The sequence below is a fragment of the Macrosteles quadrilineatus genome, unplaced genomic scaffold (genome assembly GCF_028750875.1).
Source record: "Macrosteles quadrilineatus isolate MER2022 unplaced genomic scaffold, UCM_ALF_1.0 Scaffold_9__3_contigs__length_116548681, whole genome shotgun sequence".
Taxonomy (NCBI): domain Eukaryota; kingdom Metazoa; phylum Arthropoda; class Insecta; order Hemiptera; family Cicadellidae; genus Macrosteles; species Macrosteles quadrilineatus.
In genome coordinates, this window is record NW_026542602.1 from 83532256 (window position 1) to 83559561 (window position 27306).

A 27306-nucleotide genomic window follows, 5' to 3' on the forward strand; every position below is an offset into this window, starting at 1 on the left:
TTTGCACGGAATAAATCTGTATAATTAATAACATCACAATAGTTATTAAAAATGGAAATAACACTCAACAATAGTTATTAAATTCCAACAGATCAGTCTGTCTCAATTTGCTCTGCAACTTAACAATCCGTTATACCATAGGGGCATTGTTCTATTAGTAGGAATTTTACTGCTCCTCCAAATCCTTTAGTGACTTTGCTCCACTTTAAAGGAGTCAGGAACAAGTTGAAGAACCTAATGCTGTTTTACAATAGAGGTCTTTCAAAGAACTCTGTCCTGTAGTTACACAGCTGAATGTTATTTCTCTGTCTGAGAGTATACTGCATCGAAAGATCACAGCTAAAACTGTTTGAAACCATCACAATGTTTCTAGATTAATCAAACAAGCCCAACTCAATAGATAGTAGAATTAACAATAATTTAACATTACTTATAGCCAAATTGTGCATCAAAATATTTTCTCTCAAGAAATGAAATCTCTCTCTTGAATAATTTCAAGTGCATCGTTTCTATGCATGAACATGTCAATGCTATCATAATCTCTCTGTAAGTAGCTAAACACACAATCGTTTACACTACAAACTAAATCTTTTAGAGTTTCCAAAGAAATGTATTTGGTCCCACTTACCCCTGATCCAGGTCCGTTGCATGAAGGTCCGGGGATGGGGTATGCGTAAGGGGTGGCCCCGGCCATGGGCCAAGCATACACACTACTCAGAGTAGCGGCCACCACAGCTGCTGCAATGTGAAATGTGTTTATTCTTAACACATAATGAGACTTTAAAAATTACAGGATGCAGGAAAATATTCATGACAGTTATTCATGTCATTGCAACGTAACTAACTTTGCGCTAACTTTTTCCTCCCTAAAGTATTTAACCACATAGTAAATGTATAATACAGGGTGTTTTACGCAACCCAAATTACAAGTACCGTAAGGCACTTTTTAACGACAAAACAAGTCCTTATGTTGGTATCCCTGTTTTTTCTACTTTATTTCCAATCAGCTAATATGCATTTTTGCATAGATATCTACGAGTTTTAGTTATGAGTCATGTCTATGAGGAATTTATTGTAAATTAGACTCAAAATTGTGTTTTCGCAAGCTCAAAAAATGTGTATTGTATATTAAAAGTAAATATTAGGTTAAATGCCAATATATGTTTGAAGTTAAGTTGCAATGTGTGATTCTAGGGCCTAAAACATCAATCATTCACAGAATTCTCAAAAATCCTTAGAAATGGAATCTGTAGAAAAATATTTTGGCCTACGAATACATACTCTATTTGAACTTGCAAAAACATTATGATGTGTCTTATTTTCAATAATCTCTCAATAACATTAAATCTTGTAGTTATCTAAGTAACAATGAATATAAACTGATTGGCAATGAAGCAAAGGAATCAGGGATACCAACGAACATGTCAGTTGGTTGTCTCGGCAAGTGTAATTATTTTGACCTGTTTAACTCATTTTTACACAGTTTTGAAGAGGAAAAGGAACTGTGTTTTGTTAACGTTTAGGACATCGTGAGTGGCCCCAATGTAAAACATACTAAGTGTTCATATAAACGAAGAATAATATTCTCAAGGACAGACACCCAGTTAATCTACTTACTCTCTCTCTCTCTCTCTCTGAAGTTAGTTCATATTCGGAACATAAATAATTTAATCACACATAGAAATTTGATTGAAATTTAATTTCTAATTAATCATACCAAAATCTAACCACAAATAGACATTTAAACTCACCAACTATTGTTGAGAAGAGATGCATTTTCATCAGAGAAGACTTCCTTTGTTTTATAAATGAATAGTGTTATCATTTGCCTGACACTGGTTTCTTATCAGTTCCCTCACCTTGTGAATCTTATTTACTTGTAGAGTTGCCTTGGGAGTTATTTAAATTGTCCTTATTATTTGTGAAAAGTGAGATAATAATACGCATGATTTAATAACGATTCTCAATTTATCTGTAGATGATCGTGTTTTCTCATTTTGTGCATTACTTTACCAAATAGCCCCAAAATGCAAACAGTAAATAGTTAATGTTTATATGTTGCCACTCCCAAGTTGAAAATGCAGTAAAATTTTTTTTTACACTAGTGCTCGTAAATAATTATCTTTGTTTATGATTACTTTTGATGTTCTAAAATTTTCAAGAGCCAAACTCAGATGCTAATTTTTAATTTATATTGTTTCGACCAATGGTATCAGTTTTCTATTGGTTATATGTTTACAATTTTGTTTGAATTCCTATGAAAAACTTCATAGCAAAAAAAGTTACCAGTCCAACGTGAAATTGTAATTTGGTTGTTTACACACATCATTTATTATATAAAATATTACAGTAAACAATATAAACTACAAAAGTTAAGCGGACGATATTATTTTGCATAAAGTTTGTTTAACTAACCTAAATCAAGAAGTAATATTAAAATGCGTATTAAATTGAATTTATAGATTCTAAATACAATTTACTTTGTATGTGCTAATATTTTTAATTCATTAAGCAGAAAATAATACCCATTGAATGATTTAATTACTAAAATTCTCTATCTCACTTTATAAAAAAAAACTACCAGTTTTACAGAAATATTTTAAATGTCACCACACACAAAATACAGTCTATAATGTCACATATGATGGTACAGTAAACACATATTTTTATTATTTTTAAGGTTTTCTACTCATTGAAAAACATAACCTCGCTCCACTATCTTACTATTCAATAAAGCCAGCGAAATATTCGACGACGAAATTATTAAATATCTGATTTGAATACTAAATCTCATCAGGTTCGGTGTTTGCATACATATTGTCAATAGGCGCTCCAATTCCATTGGCGGGATTGGAACCCCATAGCTTTGAACGTTTATTACTTATAAATATGGAATTATGAGATCGTGAAGGTAAACCAATTTTAAGAAATCAAAAATCTTGATGAAAATATTTTTTTTAAGAATTGTATTATTTAAGTTTATCAATAAATGGATATAATCATCTGTATCCATCTATATATTTATCCATACATTTGTTCTAATGGCATTTTTTTATGGTATTGTATCATTAATTTTAAGTACTTAATGAAATAAACATATAGCAAACACCCTCAAGTCATTTACTGGAAATACATTTCACACCTTTCTAATCTAATATTAAATCAAATCAAATCAAAATATCTTTATTCATATAAGACGAGTGCATGTTAGTACATCTGAATAGTGTCAACTTAGCTATTTAAATTAACATTTGATTAGTTATTCATATACTCAGATAATAAACTTCATATTTAATAAAGTATATGGTTTTTCATGGTGTTGTTTATACCAAATATAAAAAAGGCTATTCTACCTTTACGATTACGTATTATATTAACATTAAAATACAAATTTTAACTGTTTAGTTATTTTAGCTTCAGGTTTGCAGTGGAAATTTTATTTTATCATTATCAATAACCAACAGTTAAACTAGTATTAATTAGGAAGAGATTTTTTCGCTACCACATCTTACATTATCATTGATGTTGTGATATTTTTTAGAATCATTTAATGAACGAAGTTAAACATACGAAACACACTATTCCAACAACTTTTCTTTATAATTGCGTCAATTATTATATTTTTCTGGTACTTAACTGAAGTGCAGTTTATTATTAAATGATGACAAGGAGTTCATAACTTCATATACGTACACTCCTATAATCCCAACGGGGCTTTAGTTTCAATTTTTATTCGTGTTTTCTCTAGTAAAAATGTTAACCATGTTGGCGTGTAAACAAATGTAAGAGGTATACTATGAAGTTGTTTGTTATTTATTTTTCTGCATAACATTTCACTCGCAGTTTTAGCATTATCATGTTCAGCTTACTAGTTAACAGTGGAATTTATAAATATAACTATTAAATCCTTTATACCAACTACTGATATTCTAGTTAAAAAGTTTTTGGAACATATATTTTAGTTGTATTACATACTTGTTGAGCGGAGCGAGCAAATCTCTTATACTACACTCCTGCTTTTGTTTTAGAAATACTCCTGAACGGCTGAGGTGATCCGCATGAAATTTAGCAGTCATAGTAAATAACTATGAGCAGGTCAGGTATAAATCCAAACCGGTACAAATCGGACAACAGGGCTTCACCCTATGTGAATTTTAACTTTTAGAAATGTAACATGGGCCTTATGGGTTGATTGGTCACCATCATGACAGTACTGTATTTGGAAGATAACAATAAAATACCCCCTAATGAGCAAACCTGCAGATTAAGCGAATTTCCATTTGGCTGGTTGGATTTTCACTAAAACGTCTCCTTTGAAATGTCCTATTTATTCCCTATTTAAATAACATTAGTTAAATGAGTACTAAAGTTGGTTCAGGGAAGGTAATAAAGTGTTTTTATAGTTAAACTTTAATAGTATAATAAAATAAATATATTTTCCATATTTGATCAAATTATGCTCATAAACATGCAAACTACAAAAGTTTACTTATTCTCCATAAGAATAACATGGGAATTTAAAATTTTAAATTCTTGGACAAACCGCAGGCAGACATTTCGTTTATGTAAACCAGATGCACTATTGACTTGACTTGGCATATCTGCAAGTAGACTTTTACGAGGAACAGATGCCCCTTCTAATTTGGATACTGCAAGTAGACATCCCATTTATGTGAACTAGATGAATGTAGCGACTTTGGAATAGTATTGGGTTAATAATCTAATATTGGGCCTACACTTATTTATACCTATATATATTAGGAACCATACCAAAAGTCACCTCGCCACCGGCATTTCACTCAAACTTGTGACAGGTAATAAAGAAACAGTTCCTTTTTTAAATTCAAATAAATCTATTAATTAGGCTGGGAACTGGTTATAGTGCTTGCCTAGTAATATAAAGTCGCCGGTTCGATCCTGAGAAAAGTGTGTAGCTTTTTTAAGGTTGGAAACTGGACCCAGCTGTTCCTGATTCTTTGGGTTACTAATAAATGGTCCTGACTAATGAAACAACCGGTTTTAGTCAGTACAGGTACAAAGACCACGTCATTCTACACTCATGTTTCGGTTTAAATAAACACCTAGGTGGCGTCCCCATCTCAATAATTGATAATTGATTCTTGATATTTGGTTAGCTAAGATGTCTGCTGCTCTATGCAGCTCTTGCCTATATCTGCTGATTTCGTATTGAACTAAAATTAAGATCAGCCACAGAATAAACAGTAGTAGGTGTGTATACTCTTCAAGATAGACTCTCTTTATTCTGTAGTAATCCTACTAATATTATAAATGTGAAAGTTTGTGTTTGTTTATTTGTTTGAAGTTCAATCATGCTTTAAATACTGGTCAGATTGGGCTGAAATTTGGCATGATTATAGCTCACGTTGCCGATTAACATATAGACATATTCTTATCCCAAAAATCTTTTCGGGCTCTGAAGTTTTCCATGTTAACTTTATGGGTATTCAGTGGAACATTGATAAGAAGACCCTCGATAACAAGTTGCCCTTGATAACAAGTGTCATTTTCAAATTCCCTTAAAATTATTGTATTTAAAAGGAATTAAATAATTTAGAAGCTGTTTCTACTACACACGTTGGTTCTATGATATCATAGACAAAAAGAATTAAATAATATTTGTTATATTATTAAATATTTAATTCTTTTTGTCTATGATGATATTCAAGTGCAGCACTTTTAACTTTTTTGAATTGATGACAACAGCTAATTTTAACCAAGCAGCAACAAAAACCTCTGATACACCATGAGAACTTTACTTTTTCCTACTGTTTATGTGCAGTGGTAAAACATTATGGAACACTATAATAATTAGTTCATGAAATTCTTTAATACTAGATCCATAAGATACTTAACGCTACGTACAAATAATACAGCTAGATACACACGACATACTTAACCTTAGATACACAACATGCTTAAAAGAGTTTTTTACATGGGAGGATGGTTAGCCCATCGCCACAACCCCCAATATGAATGGAGGACCGCACCTACTTCTGGTCAGCGGGTCCATCGGACCTAGCCGGGAGGACTGACAAGCAGATCCACCGACCTCCCCCTATCCGCCACCCAGGGGACGCTCCGTATACGCTGAAGTACGAAAGCGCACGGATACTTTATTAAAAGATACATAAAATACAATACTGTGTACAAAAGATACTTAATACTAGATACATACCATACTTAATACTAACAAGTTCGTTAGCCTATAACTATTATTTTCGTCTTCTTCAGGTTTTATCCTTCTTTTCTATCGCAAATTGTCTTCAATCAGCTCACAGTGTTGCTGCAGAACGTTTTGGTTTCTTCCTCTTGAAGTTTTCACACATAGTGCAGCTCCTCATCCTATCTGCATTAATCTCCCATATTCCATCATGTTCTTCAATCATTTTCTTAGATCCTTTGGCACTTTATCCTGAGCAATCACTTCAACTACGAAGATCCTTATTGCTTTATAAACTTCCATTTTCCTCAGAAGTCCCTATTTTAGTTGTTTCCGATAGTGATCCTGCAAGTTAGGTCGTTTGAAGCAGTAATGACAAGAATAGACGAATCATTGCAAGTTTTCACTGATCTTCCAGAACTGATCTACTTACTGACTGTAGTACCCTCTGGAATGGAGTCAAGACACTTAACTTTCTTGACTCTTTCTCATCATAATGTTGACATAAGGATAAATTTTGTCTTGCATTGATTTATTCAACCGAAAAATGAATAAAATTAATGGTTTCTATGGAAATATGTATTCACTGTACTGTCAACATGCAACTGTCCAAGAGGCTAAGACCTTATTACTACAGACAGTTCGAGACATGCGTGTAAACTAGCTGTTCTGAATTAGGCCTGTATTCAATTTTAATCGACTACTTGATTACCTAGGTCAAGCCAACAGCGAGTATGTGCATAAATGTGCAATTGTTTGTACAGGTTTAGGTAAAAGTCTGGAACCCCCCAGTTAACTTTTTTAATGCGTTGCAAGTAGGAAAACCAAACTCGGCACATGTTTACAACATAAGAAATTGCATTTTTTCATAAAAGTTACAACTTTGCCCCAGCCCCCAAAATGGGCTATTTTGGGGGCAGCCACAAATTTTCAAATGTAAACACCTATCATGTGACCCCTCATTTTAAAGGGCTGATCAAGAGAAATTGAATGGCGCAAACCAGAGGTGGTGAATATCGCACCCCTAATCAAAATGGCAGCCATTTTAATTTTAGATGAGCAAGCAAGATTAAGTCTGGACACCCCCAGTTAACTTTAAAAATTTTATATTTTATAAACCCCACAAGATAGGCTTTTACATTTGAAATTTTGGGACTGCCCACAAAATATCCCATTTTGGGGGCTGGGGCAAAGTTGTAACTTTGATGAAAAAGTGCAATTTCTTGCGTTATAATTATGTACAGAGTTTGGTTTTCCTATTGCAACGCGTTAAAAAGTTAACTGGGGGGTTCCAGACTTTTTCCTAACCCTGTATATTGTATTTTATTTATCCATGCTATAGCTAATTATGTGAAATAACAATTAACACATTATTTCATCCATGTCTTCGCATGGCGAAGCTCCATTCAGAAGAAAATGAAATCAGAACGTTAAGAATTCAGAACGTAATGAAAGTTTTCTTGTTGGTTCGATGTCTTGTTTGAGAGACATGTGTCTCTCTTATGAGAAAGAGAGACATATGAAGAGAGGCCCATTTGTGTAAAGACTGAATAGATCTTGTAAACCATGAAACGACAGTTACATTTTGTGGCCTTGAAGTTCTAAAAAAAATAAACTACTTCAAACACCAACTGAACGTGACACAGCAGTAGTTGGCTTGTCAGACTAATTACAGTAGTTCCACGTCCGGCCGCTCCGAGCGCTGCAGTGCCGCGTTTGTTTACTAACACAACACCTGTTTTTAATTTCCCGCCATACCACCACTCCTTCCCGGGTCCGTCTCCTTCGTCGCGTCTTGGTCAGTTGTGTTTGTCAGTCAGTTCAGTAGTGTTCTATCAAGATGAATTTCTCTCTCTCGATTTTCAGCTATGACAACCAGGTTCTGCAAGGGTATGCGTTCTACGCTGCGATCCTTATGCTAAAGACATTACTTATGGCCCCACTTACCGCTTTTCAGAGGTTCAGAAAAAAGGTAAGATAAGTTTTTGATTATAATATTACACTAATTTAATGTATATTCTTGTATTTTGAACTGTTGTTCTTGTACGATTTAGTTTTTAGTTGTATGTAAATGGAGTTTTTTTTGTAGAAGCGTCCAAAAAATGGTTCTAAAGTATATGGATAATCAAACTAGACCTGTTATCAAGATTGAATTTCTATAGAGGTTACCAATAGTATGTTATTAGGGGTGATATAAAATCAGGTGTATTTAAAATGTGCAGGTGTTTTCAAGGATGACTTTATGTTATCGAGGATATACAATATTTTCCTACAAGTTAATTCGAGTTTCTTTCGAGGGAGCGCTAAAAACAAGGTTTTCTTAGGTACAAAAGTGTAATGACCGTCCTTCTGAAACTCATTCACCATTTATGTTTTTCTTTTCTCCGTCCTTCATCTCTGAAAACTTAAATACATGCCTTTTTCCTAAAACGTTTCATTTTGTTTGATTACCGAGAGCATTACTGTATTTGACATTCTCCAAAACTGTATTTTACACTCCTTCAGCTTCTCCCTTGTGAGTTAGAGTCATAACAAATCTAATCTAATCTTAACATGCATGTCTAATAACATAGGTTTATGCATGACAAGTTATAGCTTTTAACAGAATCATTCAACTAAGGTTCTGGCTGTTTTCCGTAATTTCACACAACACGTCACATGTTATATTGTCACATATTAACATGTAATTATAATGTTGAATGACAGCAATTTGAAGATTCGTATTAGATTATAAATTTCTATAACTCATCTTTAGGCTACATCTATCAACTAGAGTAATTATTAACTTGCGATTAGAATAACTCAACTGATTTCGTTTAAGATTGTTTGAATGCTTCGATTACAATATTACAGTAGTATATTTAAATATTTAAAAACGTATTGGTATCTTAAATAAAGTCACCAAGGTGTGTAAAGTCTCATTCAACAAATTAATGTGTGTGTGCCAGTGATATTGCTTTAGGAGTACGGTATTCATTCTGGATTCAACACAAGATACTACATTTTCCATTCCAAGGAGAAACATTACGACTAGAATCCTATATTCCGTGTAACACATCTATTAATATATACACTAATAATATAAATCCCTCGCGGCCTTACACACCACGTTAGTATTTAACCGCAATTTACAGGGATAGATATACAGTAGAACCTCGATAACATGACTCTCATGGGAATTATTAAATTAGACTTGTTATCAAGGTTGACTTCTCATTGAGGTTTGTAATAACATGTGATTAGGGGTAATATAAATTCAAGAGGATTTGAAAATTACACTTTTTATCAAGGGTGACTTGTTATCGAGGGTCTTCTTATCAAGGTTCTACTGTACATTTTTTACATTTTTTACATTTTCATATGCACCTGGTTAATGAATAAAATGGAAGTTCTATTTTAAATTGTGGACAAATAAAAAAATGACTAATATTTATCGGGGGTATCTAAAACTATGTTACCTACTAGCGACTACAGTACGAAGGATTTATTCACAATCAGAACTTGAAGCAAATTGTACAAACCACCATGCGTAAGCTGACATTACCTTGTTTTTAATATAGGCCTACAATTAAGGTACTCTAATTGTTAACACGATTTCCCACAACAAATCAAAGGTTTCACTCAAAATACATAGTTTTGACGTCAAACCTAATCCAACGAACCCTTCTTTCGTTTGACTTGATGTTCAATTCATACGGTTTTGTGGCGTTCCTTGCGATTTTAAATTTAATGTTAAGTATTAAATTTAGATGTAAGTATATGGACTGACGTTATATGACCTCGAATATAATAACAATAATAATAATAAGGTCAACTCCATCAACGACGAGTGGTGATTGGTATTCGTGATTGGAGTCCGCAGGACTTCCTAGCTAAGGTAGCACGTCAAACTGAACCTATGCTACTAAGCTAATGATCGTTGTTGTAAATGATTTAAGCTTTTTCAATACCTACCTACAAGTATAGGTACTTGTTTAATTTTATTAGTAATTATATTGCTTGTTTATACTAGGAGGTTTATTGACAGACTTTTGTTACTCTAGTACTTCAGATTGAATATTAATTTTCAAAACATCGACAAATTGGAATATTTTCAACAACAAAATTATTCATTATGCAAAATTATATTAGACCAGTGAGGTGGTATAAGCAGTATTTACTACAATAGTCCGTTCACAAAATGTAGGTGGTTTTAAGGTTCCACTACTTTTTTGCTTAATATACATGATGCAGCTGATTGACGTTTTGGCAAACCTCAGCTGTTGAGCTATTTAAAGGTACGATCAAGTGGAGGGGAAAGATTTATTCCCCTTAAACCCCCTAAATTGTGGGAACAGAGTATAGTACAGTATGTTAAAGGTAGCGATTGAAACTTATATTCAAACAACTAACTTTGACTAATGTTATACCTTAATGTGAGAAGGAAGATGTTATAGTTTTCTCTTCTAAGGTTTGCTTTAAGAGTTTAAAATATTTTTTCTTATTTCGTTACATATTCCAAAACAATCAATTTCGTATATGTAAGAAAGCAGAATATTTTCAAAAATACCTATGTGAAAGGCGTAAAAATAACCAGAACTTTGATAAAATATCAAAATTCCGCTGGTATAGAAAAAACAATCTTAGACACAGGTTTAAATATTATCTTAAATGATAAACAACCAGCAAAACATTTAAACATGCGCATATGATAAACTTTGTTACCTCTTTATTTTAAGAGGGTGACTTTCAACGAGTCTCTAATCTTATCTTTGGGTCAGATTCTACAATCATACAATAGAACTTTTATAAATACTTCCGCTGATAAAAATATCTCAAAAATTTCTCCTTCACCAATAGTTTTAAAATTGTACCCAATAATAATATTTTAGCATATTTATATTTTAGTAAGTCAACTACTGTATTCAAGGGCAGAATTTATTAATTTTTCAAAGTGCCCTCCCTCATAATGGAGACAGAAGCTATTGCGTGTTTGTGATAGCTAAACGTACGTTTTCAATATCCGCATAATCGGATGACTTTTGCGATATATCGAAGTTTCATATCGACCCTAACCCTCAGTAATTCTTTTTGTCTATGGTATAATCTACCACAAAATCTTTATTAAATGTTCAAACCAGGTTTTATTAAAGATTTTTTTTTCTAATGGATACATTTGTCCTTTATTAATTATCACTTACGAAATGGGTCGGTCTTTTTCCGATTTATCGACACGTAATTAATTATATTATCTAATTGTCCACCATCAATCCGACAGTAGCCATTGTCCAGTTCTGTCCACAACGTTTCGATGGCACAAGTCTACTATCGGATAATCTCGATATATCGATTTTCCCTATCGATAACCACCCGTCCATTGTCTAAGTCACCCCTAGTGTTTAATATCCAGTGGTCAGTTCACCATGGACATGTCGACAGTGAGAATGGACAATGCTGTTCTACAGGGGTTTGGCTTTTATGCTTGTATCCTCATGTTTAAGATGCTGATGATGTCTTTACTCACATTTTATCAGAGGTATCGCACTAAGGTATGGTTTCGTTTTCGTACTAACTCAAATGCATTTAAAAATAACGTAGTGTTTATACTTTTAACGCAGTAGGGAAATGTGGGAAAGTTCATAAAATGACTTAAAGTAAATAAAAATGCGTCTATAACACTTCAAACACAACTTCAAACATATATTTACTCTTAAGTCACTTGAATATTTTGTTTAGTACACCTAATATTCCAATGTTTCACTTAGGTGTGTTGTTAGTTTTAAAAGTCCCACGCACAATCAATATATCATGCATGTTAAAAGCACGTCCTCTTGGAGTTGCATTAGAAAATTACACTTGATAATAGTCAGGTGAATGTGCATATAGAAAATTGTAAAGCTGTTCAATTGGTTAATATTCTACATGCTTTGTATCACGAGTAATATGAGTGCTAAAAGGTAAAAGACCTTATTTTGACAAAGCCTTCTGTCTTAATCTGATCTTAGCCGTGAGTGTTGGTTGCACGAATAACTGATAACCCACAATAGATAAGATGTTGAATTTTACTTTAATTACTGTATCGTCTCTTTTGAGCACCGTCATTTATTGGTTTGATCAAATTTAAAAACATAACTCAAGATTTTGAATAGTTCTATGGTGATTAAGAAAATACTACAGTTGTATAAGAATATAATATTCTACTTTCAAGTTTTAGGTATGCTGATTTAATTTTCCGTCTCACATAACGATGTCAATATGTTATTTTCTCTAAATATTCGTAACAGTTGCAATGGTATAATTTACTCTTGTATTAATCTACAAATACGTAGATTAAAAAATCCAATTGTTCTTAACGATATTATCTACTCGTTGCTTTTAAGTTGGCGAGTTGGTTTACTACTGTTGATATCTAAACTATACATACTAATCTGTTGCATTATTGTCAAACAGCCTCTTTAATTGTTATTTCGATTCCAGTATCGATGTATTTCGATGAATTTTAATATTATATTTTTATTTTAACTATCACGTAATAAGTAAGTAAAATAACCAATACGTCGTCATAAAGATGAAATTCCCATAAACACATTATCATTGATGAATGATTCCTTTCGTCCTCATTCGTTATATGTCTGGAATTGACAATTTATAGATTTCTTAAATACAGTGCATTTCAAGCACATAATAACTTCGAATTCACCTATACCCACCGTTGTTTGGCAAGGATAGAAGTTCATATTGTAGGATTATTTACGAATCTCTCATCAAAATGTTGGTACTTTTCACGTATCCTTACTGACGTGTTCACCGAAAACTTTTTGAAAAGAATTTGGATTTTCATTTTAAAGACGGAGTAAAATATTTGTAAAATCGGCAAAAAAATCAATGAATAATCCATTGAGCTAGAAAATTTGAACAACCAATTGAAGATATTGAGGATTAACTTTGGGGAACTAGGGTGATCATTCCATCCACTCTCAGGCAACAAGCTCTGAAGCTTCTACACATGGGACATGAGGGCATTGTTCGAACAAAGGCGTTTAACACCAGTTTGTTTGGGATCATGACTATTATTCCACTGAATGTCGTGCGTGTTTCCAGTCAATGACCTTTTCACCCCGTTTTGAATACTTTATGGCCAAACGCAGATCGATCCTGACTCTTTAAGGGTGAAAGGGCCACTTTTCAAATTTGCGACTCTTTAGAAGACTCTTGATGTAAGTTTCCAAGGGTTTTTTGCAATTACTGTTCATTCAATTCATTCGGAGAAATGGGTTTTTAATATACTACATTATTAAAATCTATAAAAATTTCTCTTAAGTTTTTACTTAGGAGTCAATCATTTTCTTACCTAGGAATCAATTATAACTATTTTAACATAATGATTATCAATGGTAATAATAATATGTAATGGTTCAGAGACCATAGATAATACACAGAGGTTCGTTGAGAGAGGTTTCGCTACCTGCAAAAACTTTGGCTTTTCGTTACCCACGTAGGGATTATTTTAATTATTTTTGTCAAGTTTTAAATAATTGTTTAGCGACTTCTTTACATTGATTTCAGAGTGAAATCGCCACTATGAAATGGAGAGAGGCTTGACAAAATGTTAATGAAAACCATGTTTGTAACTTTCTGTAATAGAAGCTACAAAGAATCGTCCAACCACGTAAAAAATCCCCTATTCATTGCAAAGCGTAAAAAGTAAACCTATAAATTGGACAGTTTAAACAGTCCAATTTTTAAATAGTTATTTGAAAAAGGAGACTTGATACGCTAAACTTTATTAATCAACATTACCCATCTATCCTGTACTAACAACAGTAAGGGGTTTCTCCACCCCTTTTCCGTCGTCCTACATAACCGATTTTCACGATTGATGTGTCATATAAAGCTTATTATCCAGCGAAGTACCGAAAGGTAAAAAAGATGTAAATTCCTAAGGGATTAGTCCCCCTTGCGTTTAACTTATTTCTTAAGTTCATTTTCAAAGACTAAACAAACATAATCTGAACTCCACAATACATGCATTTTACACACTGAACTACTGCTAACCTGATAAAAAACACTTATTGGATTTAAATTCCTTACAAAAATCTACGTTGAAATGTATTTGCATTACAAATAATCTCACACAGGCCACGTTGTGTTATGTGGTACAACTGCGTTTTTCAGCAATATCGATGTAGTACATTGGAGGTAAATGGTGAAATTATCTTGTCCATTCACAAAGTGTTTATCAACCTGAGTGCGTGTCGTCGCGTGCTTTCACCAACAAACAAAACATTAACTACTGTCAACATAACATTGGCTACACCCGTTGTTCTCATTTCACTGGTCGATTTCTGGGTTTCTTGGTGTTGTAGCAAATTTATCTACATTCATAACTATGTGAATGTGAGTTTTTTATTCAGTAATGCTGGAGTTGAGAAAGTTGTACGACCACTCTGCATCATTCGAATGTTCAAATATTGACTATTTGAACGGCTGTGCTAAGGATGGGCACCCAGTGAGGGCGCCGCCATTAGAAAAAATCGTGTAAAAAATGGACCCATTAAAATACCACGGACCCAAAACGCTCTCAAATCACAACCCCCAGGCTTGCGTGATGTCTTCAAAATGTGTTCATTATAAAGCTGTATTTCTCTACAAACATTTCTAATAAAAACTCTTAAAACCCTTTCAGTGCTTCTTATCGCTAAATAATTACGTACTGCATTGAATAACTTCTTGTAAACATTTTTTTTACTTTTCGAGTTTATATATTTTGTTTGTTTATACGTCCTAGAAACAAAACATTCTCTTTACAAAAACGTTATCACTACAAGTTTCATATACTTTCTCATATTCTCTGCAAAACCTTCTCAATCTTAAGGTACGAAAACATTCAACCACTTTTTAGAACAAAAAACCATCTATATTGTAACAGAATTCTGTTCTTAAATTATTTGCAAATCAACTGGAAATTGAGTTAAATAAAATAGAAATATACTATCATCACTATTATCTATACTACTGCCGTGTCCTTGAGTTTATTGCTGACGAGAAGTCATAGCATTGACTAAAATTAATCAATGGTCATAGTATATAGGTAATAGTGAGTCAAATTGTTAAAGGGAAGCTATTCCAACGTTTAAGACAAACAGAATATTAGACAAATTCTAATTATTGAAACTGAAATTGGGATTGAAACAGGCTGGCATTCATATTATGTTCAAATCGAACAGCCTTGACACTATTGATGTTAATTTGTAGTATGGTGAAAATTTACTTAAAAGTGCGTACTAAACACCTTCTGGAAACTACGTACGTAAGTGGAATTTCATCTGACAAATTAATTAATTTAGTATTTTATTGTATTTAACAAAGTAAAATACGGAAAGTAAATAAAAGAAACACCTTATAACACTTAAAAAATATATTTACGCTTATAATGTTTCTTTTGTTTACCTTCCGTAAATTTAATAACACGTACAATGCTGATCAAGAAGTTATTTAAAGTGAAATACACATTAAAATTTACTACTGTATAATGTTTTGTTAAAAGCGTCTTAGAACGGTTTTGTTTACATCCACATTTTATGTTTGCCAAACTTCAAATGTCTTCCTTGGCTTGTTATCGAGGGCCTTGGTCGTGACTGACTCAGCATGAGAGGAATCTTGTCAATTGAGGTAATTATTACTTTTAACCTCGCGACCGCTGCTTTCCTGACGAGACGTTTCTCACTTATTTGTATGAGTTTTGCCTGCTTCTTTGGACTGAGTTTGAACACATTTTCATAAGTAGCTATCGTATGTTTTGAACAGTTTAATTTTCACGCCACACTACACTGTTTTACGAGATTCCCATGCAAGGATTTAGTCCAGAAAACAGCTGTTTGCCGCCAGCAATCATATGGGGTTTCATTACGTATTACTGTTCTGTAATGAGTTTTTACCGGACACTAACCAGCTGATTATATTTGGCCATGAGTGGTTATAAACAAAAACCTCTCAACCTACTCATAACCGTACCTACTCGTATCGAGAGGTTATGAGTTGTGATTGTTATAGTCCTTTATTCGGTTGGAATAAAAGGATTTATACAGATTTTCTATTGTTAGTTAGCTTAGGGTAGTATGGCATCAAATATCGTACGTATCACTCGTCTGGTAAACTTTAGTAACTTAATATACCATTAAATTCTAGTAACATAGTGTATATGAGGAACTATGTATATATGTATGTACCTTATGGCCTCCGAAACCACTCGACAGGTTGTAATGAAACTTTCAGGCATTGTTAAGCATTATTCAAGGATGGTTTTTGTGAAGTTTGGTACAGATCCGTCTAAAGGGCTCTTCCCCAGAGGGTTTTATGGGGTCCAATGTCAGATGTTTGGAGCTACAATGTTTACAAATAAAATATCATTTAAAAGTAGATGCTTACTTTCCCCAACTGGTTTGTAGGTTTGAATAATCACAACATTCTGTATTAGTGATATGAATTTAAATAATGCCACACTGTTTCCACAGAATTCAGCACAGAAAACTATTTTACTTTAGGATAAGTAATAACATCATTGACTATTGGATACTATTAAGCCCCAATCGCAGCACACCTGTGCAGTCAACAACGTTTAAATTCTCCACTATTAAATATGTAAACATAAAAGGGTAACTTACGTAAACGATACTCCTTCCTCCCCATACACATCGATGGGCGCAGCTTACGTCAGTGGTCGAGTGCGAGAGAGAGCGATGGCGAGGTCTTTGTGTAGGGCAAGCGATGACAGCGCGTTATCGTACTTACTCCTTGACCTTGTCCGCGGCAGCAGGACATTGCTGACTGATATGGCTGACTTTGGACTTTTGTCGTGGCTTAGGGCTAGAGCTCAGCTGATTCATTTGAATTATAAACCATGGAACGATGGTAGTGGGCTTTGCTCCCTCATAATTCAAATAAAGATGAAACAGTATTTCATTTTGTTTCAGAATGTCCAATTTTAAAAAAACATTAGATTTAAATGGTTAGGTAGACATTTTTTTTGCTCAAGCTGAGTTTATTTCATATTTAAATGGGGAAGATTGGAGTTTTTTCTGTAAGTTTTTAAGGGAGGCTTGGTATTATAGATGGAATTTAATCCAAGAATTTAATTTTTAATAGGACTCTCTGCGGTATAGTTAGACGTTACTGTACTTAATTGTTTTTTTCCTTATAAAAAAATGTTTTTGTAAATGAAGTGTAAATGATTTCTTTTTGTTCTTTCATATTACTGTACAGTTGGAATTGTTTTTTGTTAAGGAGAAGGTTTATGTTGCCAACCAAACAAACGGTCAACATTAACCATTGTTTAGTAAGTGTTAGGTTTTTTTTTATTATAGCAGTATGTGTTTTATTTTATTTTCACGTTAGTGTTGTATATGTTGTACATATGGAGGTAGACTATTATGTAATTTGTACAATAAAGCACTTTTTTAATTTCATTTCATTTCATACATACATTACATACATTACATACATTACATACATTACATACATTACATACATTACATACATTACATACATTACATACATTACATACATTACATACATTACATACATTACATACATTACATACATTACATACATTACATACATAGTACATGGGGTACAGGTACCGGTGGTTATCGCGCTAACGTTGAGTTGTGTAATTCTCTCCGACTTACAAATTATAAGATCTAAACGCAGAGAGCTTTGGCCCATGTAGACGGACAAATGCAAGTTTAAAAGAGGTCACCAACCCCTTTAAAAAAATGTAGGCCTACTAAAATCTCAAAAAATACAAAGTTGTTATTTTTGTAATGAATGTTATTAGGCTGGCTCATTATGCGGTTTAACTTTTGACCAATTATTATTGTTTACAGATAGAGCACCTAGGTAATCCTCACTTGTTTTTAACGCCGTACCGTCCCAGTAATCAACAGGAAGTAACTTGTTTGGCCTTGAACTAGCGGCCTAGACCAGACCGGTCTTTATGTAATTACTAACATTCCTTGGCGTCCCATCAATTGCCGCTTCCATCTCCAGCATTCTCCGTTTCAAGTTCATCTTCCGATTAATTTATTAAAGATTTTTTTGCACTGTGGTCCTTTATAAATTTTTTGGGTTCTAGCCCCGAACCAAGGTAGGCCTAGAGCGGATCACCGTATTACCTATCACGAAATAAAATAAATTGGTGATTGGTGGGATTTAACATAGAGGATACGCGTCCGGTAACCGGACGTGGATAAGGCGTACGGCAATGACGTCATGGGGTTGCGGGAGCCTGGAACGCCTTTACCACAACAATACAATGACCAGCCATCGGTGTTCGTGGTGTAGTGGATAAGGTGCTCGGCTGATATGCAAGAGGTCCAGGGTTCGAATCCCATTGATGACTTTAACTTTTTGTCGAAGAGTTTTGCATTGAATACCATTTATTCTTAACTGTACATCTTTTATTAGAATTTTTGGCATTAATAATTTTTTTTATAGAGAAAGAATTTCACCTTAATTCGATTTTTTCACTATCAGCAAGTTTGGTTGGTTAGGTTAGGTTATGACAGTAATTGCCGGACGTCTAATCCACGTCCGGTTACCGGACGCGTATCCTCTGCCGGATTTAAACCCAGGACCTCGATGTCCAGCATTACAGCTCGCTCCCAGCATTAGTTGCTTGTATCAGCTATTCCTTTTGTTTCAATAATATTATCGTTGACTAATCTATATCTGACATATATTATACTTCTGATCAGTAATGGAGTGAAAATTTAAAAACGTACGTTTTCAGGAAAAGCACTTTTTTCCCCCTTTTTCAAAACTTTTATTATTTTTTATTTCATTAACATTTGAAGTTTCATAAAATGTCCATGGTAATGCAATATCTTTGGTAGTTTTCTTTTTAAAGAGCATCTTTAGTAGAAAAACACAAAATCCTGTCACGACCATAACGGAGGTTTAAATGAATATTAAAAATAGTTAATATTATTTTTATAACTATGTTTTGCTATAAACTAATTTACTTTTATGACCATTAGACAATAAAAAGGTCACTGAGCTTTTGGTATATTTGGTCTTTCTAGAAAAAAATAAAAAACTCAAAAAATTGAAAAAAAGCCAAAAAAATCTTTTTAAGTTTGTATAACTCCGAAAAAACTTACCTGAGACCCAAAAAATCGTTATGTTTGTATAGAGGTGTGCTTCTTTTGTGTATAAAACATTGAAATATGACGATATTTTAATTTTTGAAATTTGTATGATAGAAATCATAAACGTGATGGTCAGGGACAAGCGGTACGGTCGTGAATTGTCTGGAATAATCTAAATCTTTTTAAACAATCCTTCAATTATCCTGTTAGTTATAATAAAACTATGTGTTTCAATTGAAATAAACTGTCCAATTTACAATTATATTAAAGTTATTGTCACGACCAAACACACTATAATATAATCCATAAGGCTGGATTGGTCGTGAAAAAACCGCGATGGTCGTAAAACTTTGGTCGTGAAATTGCGTGTTATTTGGCTCTGTTCTGGCGGTAGCCCTGCACCTCATGTTCGAGGATACAAAGTGGACTTCTAGGTTAATCTAGCAATTGAAATATCTTATAAACAAAAATTAACACCATGTCTACTTCATCGAATGACTACGTACGGTCATGGACACACCAAAATTACAAAAAACACAATCTTTCCTTTATTAATCTTGCAACTCCTCCTTTCAACTCAAAAAGACCGGCACTACAATCCTGACGTACACCCCAAACTAGTCTCTAAAACCAACTGACTCCATCGACGCCAGGCTTGCCACTGTCGTGCTCCAAAGTTGAAAATTTTTCCCAAATGGTCGTGATGCCAAATCGAGGGACAGACTTATTTTGTCATGGTAGTCAGTCTACAATGACAATAAAATTATAATATGCTCCTTTTTTGTAAGTTTAATAACCATTGATGACATAAAAATATGGCTTTATATATTTCGCTATGAATAATTAATCTAAAAACAGCGTGAAAGTTGGAAAATGTGCCCTAGGGACACGTCATGGTCGTGAATTTCGAGACTTTAAAAATACGAAAAAAATACCTAAAACCTATTTAAAACCAAATAAATGTGTGTAATATGTTGCCCCCGTCCCAAAAAATATTAAAACACATAATAATAAACTACAAATCCAGTATCTACGAAGTAAAAGGCCAGGGACATGAAAACGTACGTTTTTAAATTTTCACTCAATGGTGGTGTGTACGGATTTTTTAAAAGGGATTACCACTTTTTAGAAGAATTATTGCTGAAAATTTTATACATTATTTAAACCTATATAATTGGCGCTTGGCTTCATACTTGCAAAATGTATGACAGCAAAGTGCAAGCAAAGTATATCTTATTATGAAAAAGTTCTTTTCAAAATTTGTTCCTTTTGTTATTTTTCACCACACTACGATGGTTTTAGCAGTTTTACAAATGTAAATTGGATGCCGAAAGCTACATATTGTGGTGGGGACCGAGCCAAGGCCCCACTAAAAAAACCGCTCAAAAAGGGTTATTAAGATTGGAGCTATACTACAGAGAATACTCTATGTATATCCTGGTATTTAGTCAGTTATATTTTATGTGTTATCATGCCTGTAGTACCTAATTAAATAAAATATTGCATTTTAAATTAACAAAATAATTCATCGTTGCAGGCTTTCATTAGTCCAGAAGATGCTGCGGCATTTAAGGGAGAAGTGAAAACCGAGGATCCAGATGTGGAGAGAGTAAGAAGGTATGTTGAATTCATGGAAATCTGAAATCTTGCATTCAGAGCATGTGTCTATTTGAAATCTATAATCTTAAAAGCGGGTCAGAATAGTTTTTTGTATCACAAGTTTCTTAATGGCTCTAGACTATATACAGTATAGAGTTCCCATGATTTTATTCCCTCCGAAGTCCTAAAATGGCCTTCTCCCATACATTTTGCCTCATCTCACCACTGTATAACAATGTTCTAACCTTGCGTAATGGCTGCTTAGTAGAGAAGTCTGTATACTCCGAATGAGCATTGATTTCCTTTTCATTTTTTTGTCTTCTTTCAGCATCAGCCTCAGCTAACTAACAACTTAGCTATAAGTTCTTTAAATATTATCCCCACAGCACTATTTCACAGTAATTTACAAAAGGTATATGACAATAATACAGTAAATTCTTGTGAACTATCAATCAATAAAAACAAACATATGTGTATTCAAAGAGATTGTGTTCTAAATGGGCAGTCGCTGGTCCACTTGCAAGAATTGAAATATTGTTTGTATTTGCAAGGGTAGGAGTGCTGCTGCTGAAATTCATTATAAATGAATTGGCTTTTTGGCACTCTCTCTCGTCTAAGTCTATTCCAGATAGCGTTGTTTTTTAATTTGAGATAAATACGAAAATGCAATTTCTTGTTCAAGCTACAATCAAATAAACGAATACAAATACAATTAAGCTATGGAAAAACATAGAGATCTCCACGGTTGGCCAAATACATCGATGTTCGACAAAAACATCGATGAAACAAAAGTTTTGGTAACCTACCATCGACGATGCAAAAAACATCAAACATTAGAAAAACATCGGTTTCAGCTCATCCCTATTACCCAGCCACCTGCTCAGCCACCTAATCCACCCAATCCAACCTACTTACCACCTGGAACTGTTCCAACAATGCTAGTGAAGCGAATCACCAAAAAGCATTACTTTCCTTTCCTAGGCACAGGTGACTTTTGCTTTTTACCTTCAGTTATGGAGATTTTGTTAATGTTTAGAGCTGATCATTCACCTAATGAAAGATAATGAATGTGTAAGGTTCAGAACATTTGATTGAAGATAGCTGGTCTATACTATAGATGGAATATCTACTTGTTTACAAAGACAAAGAAACATTTTTGTTTCAGTTAGCACACAACTTTCAATCAGACATAATTTATTTTTACTCAGAGGCTTTATATTAAGATAGGATTTTGCTGTAATCATCAGTTAAACTTTCTAACAATTGCTAATAGTACTGGTACTTGAAATCCAATCATACTTGAATGAAGCAAAAATAACTCCTAATTTGAAAATCTATATGACTATTACCAGTGAGATGGGGATGCCATCTAGATGTGTATTTTGACCCTAATATGAGTTTGTTACTGATTAGACCTGATGTTTATTAGCCAGAACCATACAAGCTCAATGATCAAGGACAGCTATAGGTCCAGTTTTGATCTATTAAAAAGCTACTCACTTTTCTCAGAAAACCAACCCAGGGTACCAACCTTACCCAATAGAATGAGAACACGTAATAATTAAACATTGCATGACAGACAGATGTGCACTATAAGCAATAATTGATAAAGTTTAGACATGAATCATGTAAGAGTTTCAATCGATTGTGATATGGACTCCCTGTATCTTAATAATGAATTCAAGAGTCATTCAATAATGTATAAATCTTAAAACCTTCACATGCTCAGTAACCTTTGCCTCAGTAATTCTTTGAAACTATAACCATACAGATATACTCCCCGAGACTAATAATTTTTTTATGCTTTACGCTTTGTATGTTAACATATAGCTCTAACCTGGAATACAATATGTTAAGCCAGAAGTCCCAACTGTACTTCTGGTTTTTGTCTGAATTAATTGATTAATGATGATCCTAGTAGTTGCTGACAATACAATAACTGTTGCCATAGGTTCTACTCCCCAGCCCTAGCCAGCTGAAGTTTTTGAGTTGTCCAAGACTTTTTTTCAGCTAATCCTCAACCAAAACCAAAAACAAAAAACCTCCCAGCAATTTTATTTTTGATGTTTTTGCCTTCTGGATTACATAACAATCAATTACTATACTATACTATACTTGTACTAAGTCAAACGCTATGTTGCCAACATAATCCTTGGTCATCTTAATGGCAACTTTCTTAAGAAGTACTTGTTAAGCCTTAGAAGTGTAGTTGTCGCTCCTAGGAGGTTTTCAAAAGGTTTTCTAAAGACATACATAAGACACAAACATAAACAAACATTTTTACGAAGAAATACTGTTTATATGGTCATACAACTAATGATCACAGCACAGCTGCCGGTTCAGGGTGTGTCTAGTCTCAGCTGCATGAATCCTGACGTCTTGACCGATGTGAAGTTCCTGGGATTCTTCATATACCCTAAGATTACCTAGAACGGCCATGTGGAGACTGCCTGTACATGTACAAAACTCTCTAGTGTCCTCCATCTGCTCCGCGGACTTAAACTTCTGTTAAGGAATCATTACCTGATCACCGTTTACCGTGGCTTATTTCATTCCCACCTCTCCCATATGGACTCCTTCTTTGGGAACACGCTACAAGTTGTGAAGATATTTTTCTCCTTAAAAAAAGGCGGTTTGGATCATCGCATCAGCGGGATATAGAGACCACTGCTAGCCAATTGTCAGTCAGTATATCCTGTTTAGTCCCACATAAGAGAATCCCACCACACCCGCAACCTTCTTAACAAGGACCAGCTCTACGTACTTTACTGCAAGCTGTCCAAAACACAAAACCGTTTCCAGATTACTAAGATTAGGGCTCTGGAGATGCTCAACGGTCTCCCTCAAAGTTTCAAGAGTGTGAACCGTCCATTTTTCAAGAATCTGTAAAGCCTCTGGCTTATAAATGGACCATTTTATTCGGTCAACGATTCTTTTCATGAACCGTATAGTCTCAATGCCATCTTGCCCAAATAACATTGTAAATAGTATAAATGGTATCTTTAGTTTTTGAAACAGCAAATCGAGAAATTTTGATAATCATCGACGTCACAGGAGGTATTAAGGTATTTTAACCTAGTAAAACTAATACAATGACTTATTGTAAGATATATAGCATCTTGTATGTCACATCAACTATCTCAGTAAGAGAAAAAGATATCAAATATATTTAGCACAATCTGTGACTGGCTCATTCAACTATGTTCATTTTTAATAAACAACTAGAGGACCCATGCTGCTCTGCAGCTTTAAAATAAATATAATATCCGAGACATAATTAAATTTATGATTTTTGATTGAGTAATACAGTATCTTGAGCTTAACTGATTCAACCGATCAATAGCTCAAATTAAAGCCTATAATTTACTGATTATTTTGAGTCTAAGACCCGTGCTGCTCTTCAGCGTTAAAATAAATATAATATCCGAGAAATAATCAAATTTATGAGAAAAAATAGCATATAGAAAAACATTACCAATACTGGAGCTATTAATTTTTAATCATATAAAAACCTTATGAAAAATAATTTTTATGTTGGTTTTTCACCTTGCGTTTGCTTGAAACGCGTACGATTTGCATAAACAATAGCTTAGATGAAAGCCAGTATTTCACTGAAGGTTCTTATAGACTAAAATATATAGGATTATAAAATTATAACTGGTGTAGGTAAATCTTAAATTGAAGTAAGAATTAGAAAATAAATCAAATTATGTGTTTTGGTCGAGTAATACAGTACCTAAGTAAATATTTGCTGATGCTTTATGAGAAAACTAGGCGTGAGACCTCACCTTACCTTACCTTGACTTCAAAAACCTTACGGTACTTGACTTCTTAAACTTACCTTCAATTTGAGACCTCAATCATAAAAATCGGTCGGGTAGAAGAGCAGAACGAACTCAAAAAAAAATGTCGTAGCAAATTTCGTTTACGTGTAAGCCGAGTGGGATTATAGATAAATATATGCCGATGCTTGTTGATAAATCTGTGCGTGCATAACTTCAATTTGAGACCTCAATCATGAAAATCGGTCGGGTAGAAGAGCCAAACAAACTCGGAAAAGAGAAATCAAATTTAACTCCCATAAGAAATACATGGGGAGCGAATTTCGTTTACGTATAAACTGAGTGGGATTATAGATAAATATATGCCCATGCTTGATGGCAAATCTGTACGTGCATACCTTCAGTTGGAGACCTCAAACATGAAAATCGGTCGGGTAGAAGAGCCAAACGGACTCGGCAAAAAAAATCCAAATTTAACTTCCATAAGAAATACATGGGTAGCAAATATCGTTTACGTGTAAGCCGAGTGGGATTATAGATAAATACATGCTGATGCTTGATGGCTAATCTGTGCGTGCATACCTTCAATTTGAGACCTCAATCATGAAAATCGGTCGGGTAGAAGAGCCAAACGTAGTTGGAAAATAAAAACCAAGTTTTTTTAATATATAAGATAAAAAATACATGGGGAGTAAATTTCGTTTACGTATAAACCGAGTGATACTATAGATAATTATATGCCGATGCTTGATGGCAAATCTGTGCGTGCATACCTTCAATTTGAGACAGGTAGTCCATATAGATAGGATGTCCAGTAATGATGGTCATGTCTAATATCATAGTGTTAATGTAATTGACATTTGTGCTATTTCAATAAATGCATATGGAATGACTAATTCAGTATAGGTAACTAATTACTTATTCTGCTTCCAGAGCTCACCTGAATGACTTGGAAAACATCCCGATATTCCTGGTGACAGGACTTCTCTTTGTGATGTCAGACCCAGATGTGGTCGTGGCTCTTATGTTTTTCCGTCTCTACACTCTAGCTCGCTTCGCACACACGTTTGTGTACGCAATCTACGTTGTGCGCCAGCCTGCACGTGCGATTGCGTTTGGTGTCGGACAAATCATAACCACCATCATGATAATCATGATCATAGTTAAGTTTCATCAACTGTGAAGTATTTTGACTGTGTAATTGTGACTGTCACAGAAGGTATATTTATGTGTCCTAATGTACAATTTTCTTAATGGAAGTCTAACTATGTTAGTGTTAAAATGAAATGTCTATAAGTATTAACTATATTTTGAGACTGCTTGCTTTTTTTAATTTTTAGCTTTAGAATCTAAGGAACTTTTGTATGCAAGACCTTTTTACCTTGCTTTTTTTATGTTTCATATATATGTTAACAGCGGTAATGTGTAAACTGTTACTAAACTTGTATATTGTGGATTATAATTATTTTTAGTCGTAAACAAATACTGTTCTCAACATTTCAGCCAGTCTTTTAAACAATTATTGGTAAGTAAATCTAATTGTATTAAAATACTATACTTGATAATAAACTGTTAAAATATACTTTGAAGTACAGTACAAGAGTTTTGTCTAATTTTTTTGCCATACCCAAACCATCCTAAAACATCCATCCTTTATTCTCAATAAGAAAGAACCCATAAAAGGTAAAAGGTATAAGGTTTTATTATAGGGTCAAACCCGGCCAAATTGGTTCAACTATTAAAGCAGCAAAATACCTTATTTGAGGTGCAACTTAGAATCCATACGATCTGCCATATTGTTAAATTTAGGTGGGCCTCCTGTACAGGGCCAGGGAGATCCGTCACAGGCCCCTGGGCTGAGTGTACGTTCCCCGGGCACCCTATTTTCCTGATTTTGCGTCCAGCTGCCTCTGTGCGGTTTTTTTATTCAAATAATAACAATACATATCTAGTTGAACTTGAGAACAACATAACATAACAATGCTTGATAGTTTTATTAATTCTTGAGCTCACAGTTGTAACTTTATTCAAGTCAAAAATTACTTAGTGAACTGGAAAACCATGGTTAAATTTTTTACGCCACACTACATTATTTTGACGAACTTCCCACGCAAGGATTTAGTCCAGAAAACAGCTGTTTGCCGCCAGCTTATTCAAATGGGGTTTCATTGCGTACTACTGTGCTGCAATGAGTTTTGCCGGACACCAATCAGCTGATTATACTGTATTTAGGTGGCAGTGAGTGGTTATAAACAAAAACATAACCTCTCTTAGAGGTTATGACTAGTGATTTTTATTCCTTTAGTTGGTGAAAATATATAAGGATTTGTACGGATTTAGTAGTATGGCGGAAACTATCGTACGTAACTCGTCCAAAATGTGTGTACCGGACTCGTATGGTAATCCCGTACTCGACTTCGTCTCGCACGGGAACGACCACACTCGTCCGGTAAACACTTATTTTCAGGACTAGTAACGTAATATACTATTACTTTTATACTTTAGCAGATTACATGTACGATGTACAGAAAAGATATTACATTTGACCAGGCTGGGCCCCCCTTCAGAGCCTTGGGGCTCTATGTCCACCCCCCTGCCCCACCCTCTAGCTGGCTCT

At 34.0% G+C, this 27306-nt stretch overlaps 1 protein-coding gene across 2 annotated transcripts; it reads left to right on the plus strand.

The window, feature by feature from the left end:
- Positions 1–7957: 7957 nt before the first annotated feature.
- LOC129002457 (microsomal glutathione S-transferase 1-like) lies at positions 7958–26283 on the plus strand. 2 transcript variants are annotated; one of them, XM_054430279.1, is made up of 3 exons: positions 7958–8153; positions 20846–20925; positions 25623–26283. In XM_054430279.1, exons 1-3 carry the CDS (start codon positions 8022–8024, stop codon positions 25870–25872), a joined length of 462 nt encoding a protein of 153 aa, XP_054286254.1. In that variant the 5' UTR covers positions 7958–8021; the 3' UTR covers positions 25873–26283. The 2 variants fall into 2 exon arrangements, with proteins under 2 accessions (XP_054286254.1, XP_054286255.1); XM_054430280.1 differs by lacking the exon at positions 7958–8153 and adding an exon at positions 11589–11709.
- Positions 26284–27306: the final 1023 nt, after the last annotated feature.

What these genes read in the sequence shown, in the direction of transcription:
- LOC129002457 (XM_054430279.1), top strand. Translation starts at nt 8,022, where the DNA reads ATGAATTTCTCTCTCTCGATTTTCAGCTATGACAACCAGGTTCTGCAA. An exon ending in TTCAGAGGTTCAGAAAAAAG is followed by an intron (nt 8,154 to 20,845) that starts GTAAGATAAGTT and finishes TCATCGTTGCAG; the next exon opens with GCTTTCATTAGTCCAGAAGA. An exon ending in GATGTGGAGAGAGTAAGAAG is followed by an intron (nt 20,926 to 25,622) that starts GTATGTTGAATT and finishes TTCTGCTTCCAG; the next exon opens with AGCTCACCTGAATGACTTGG.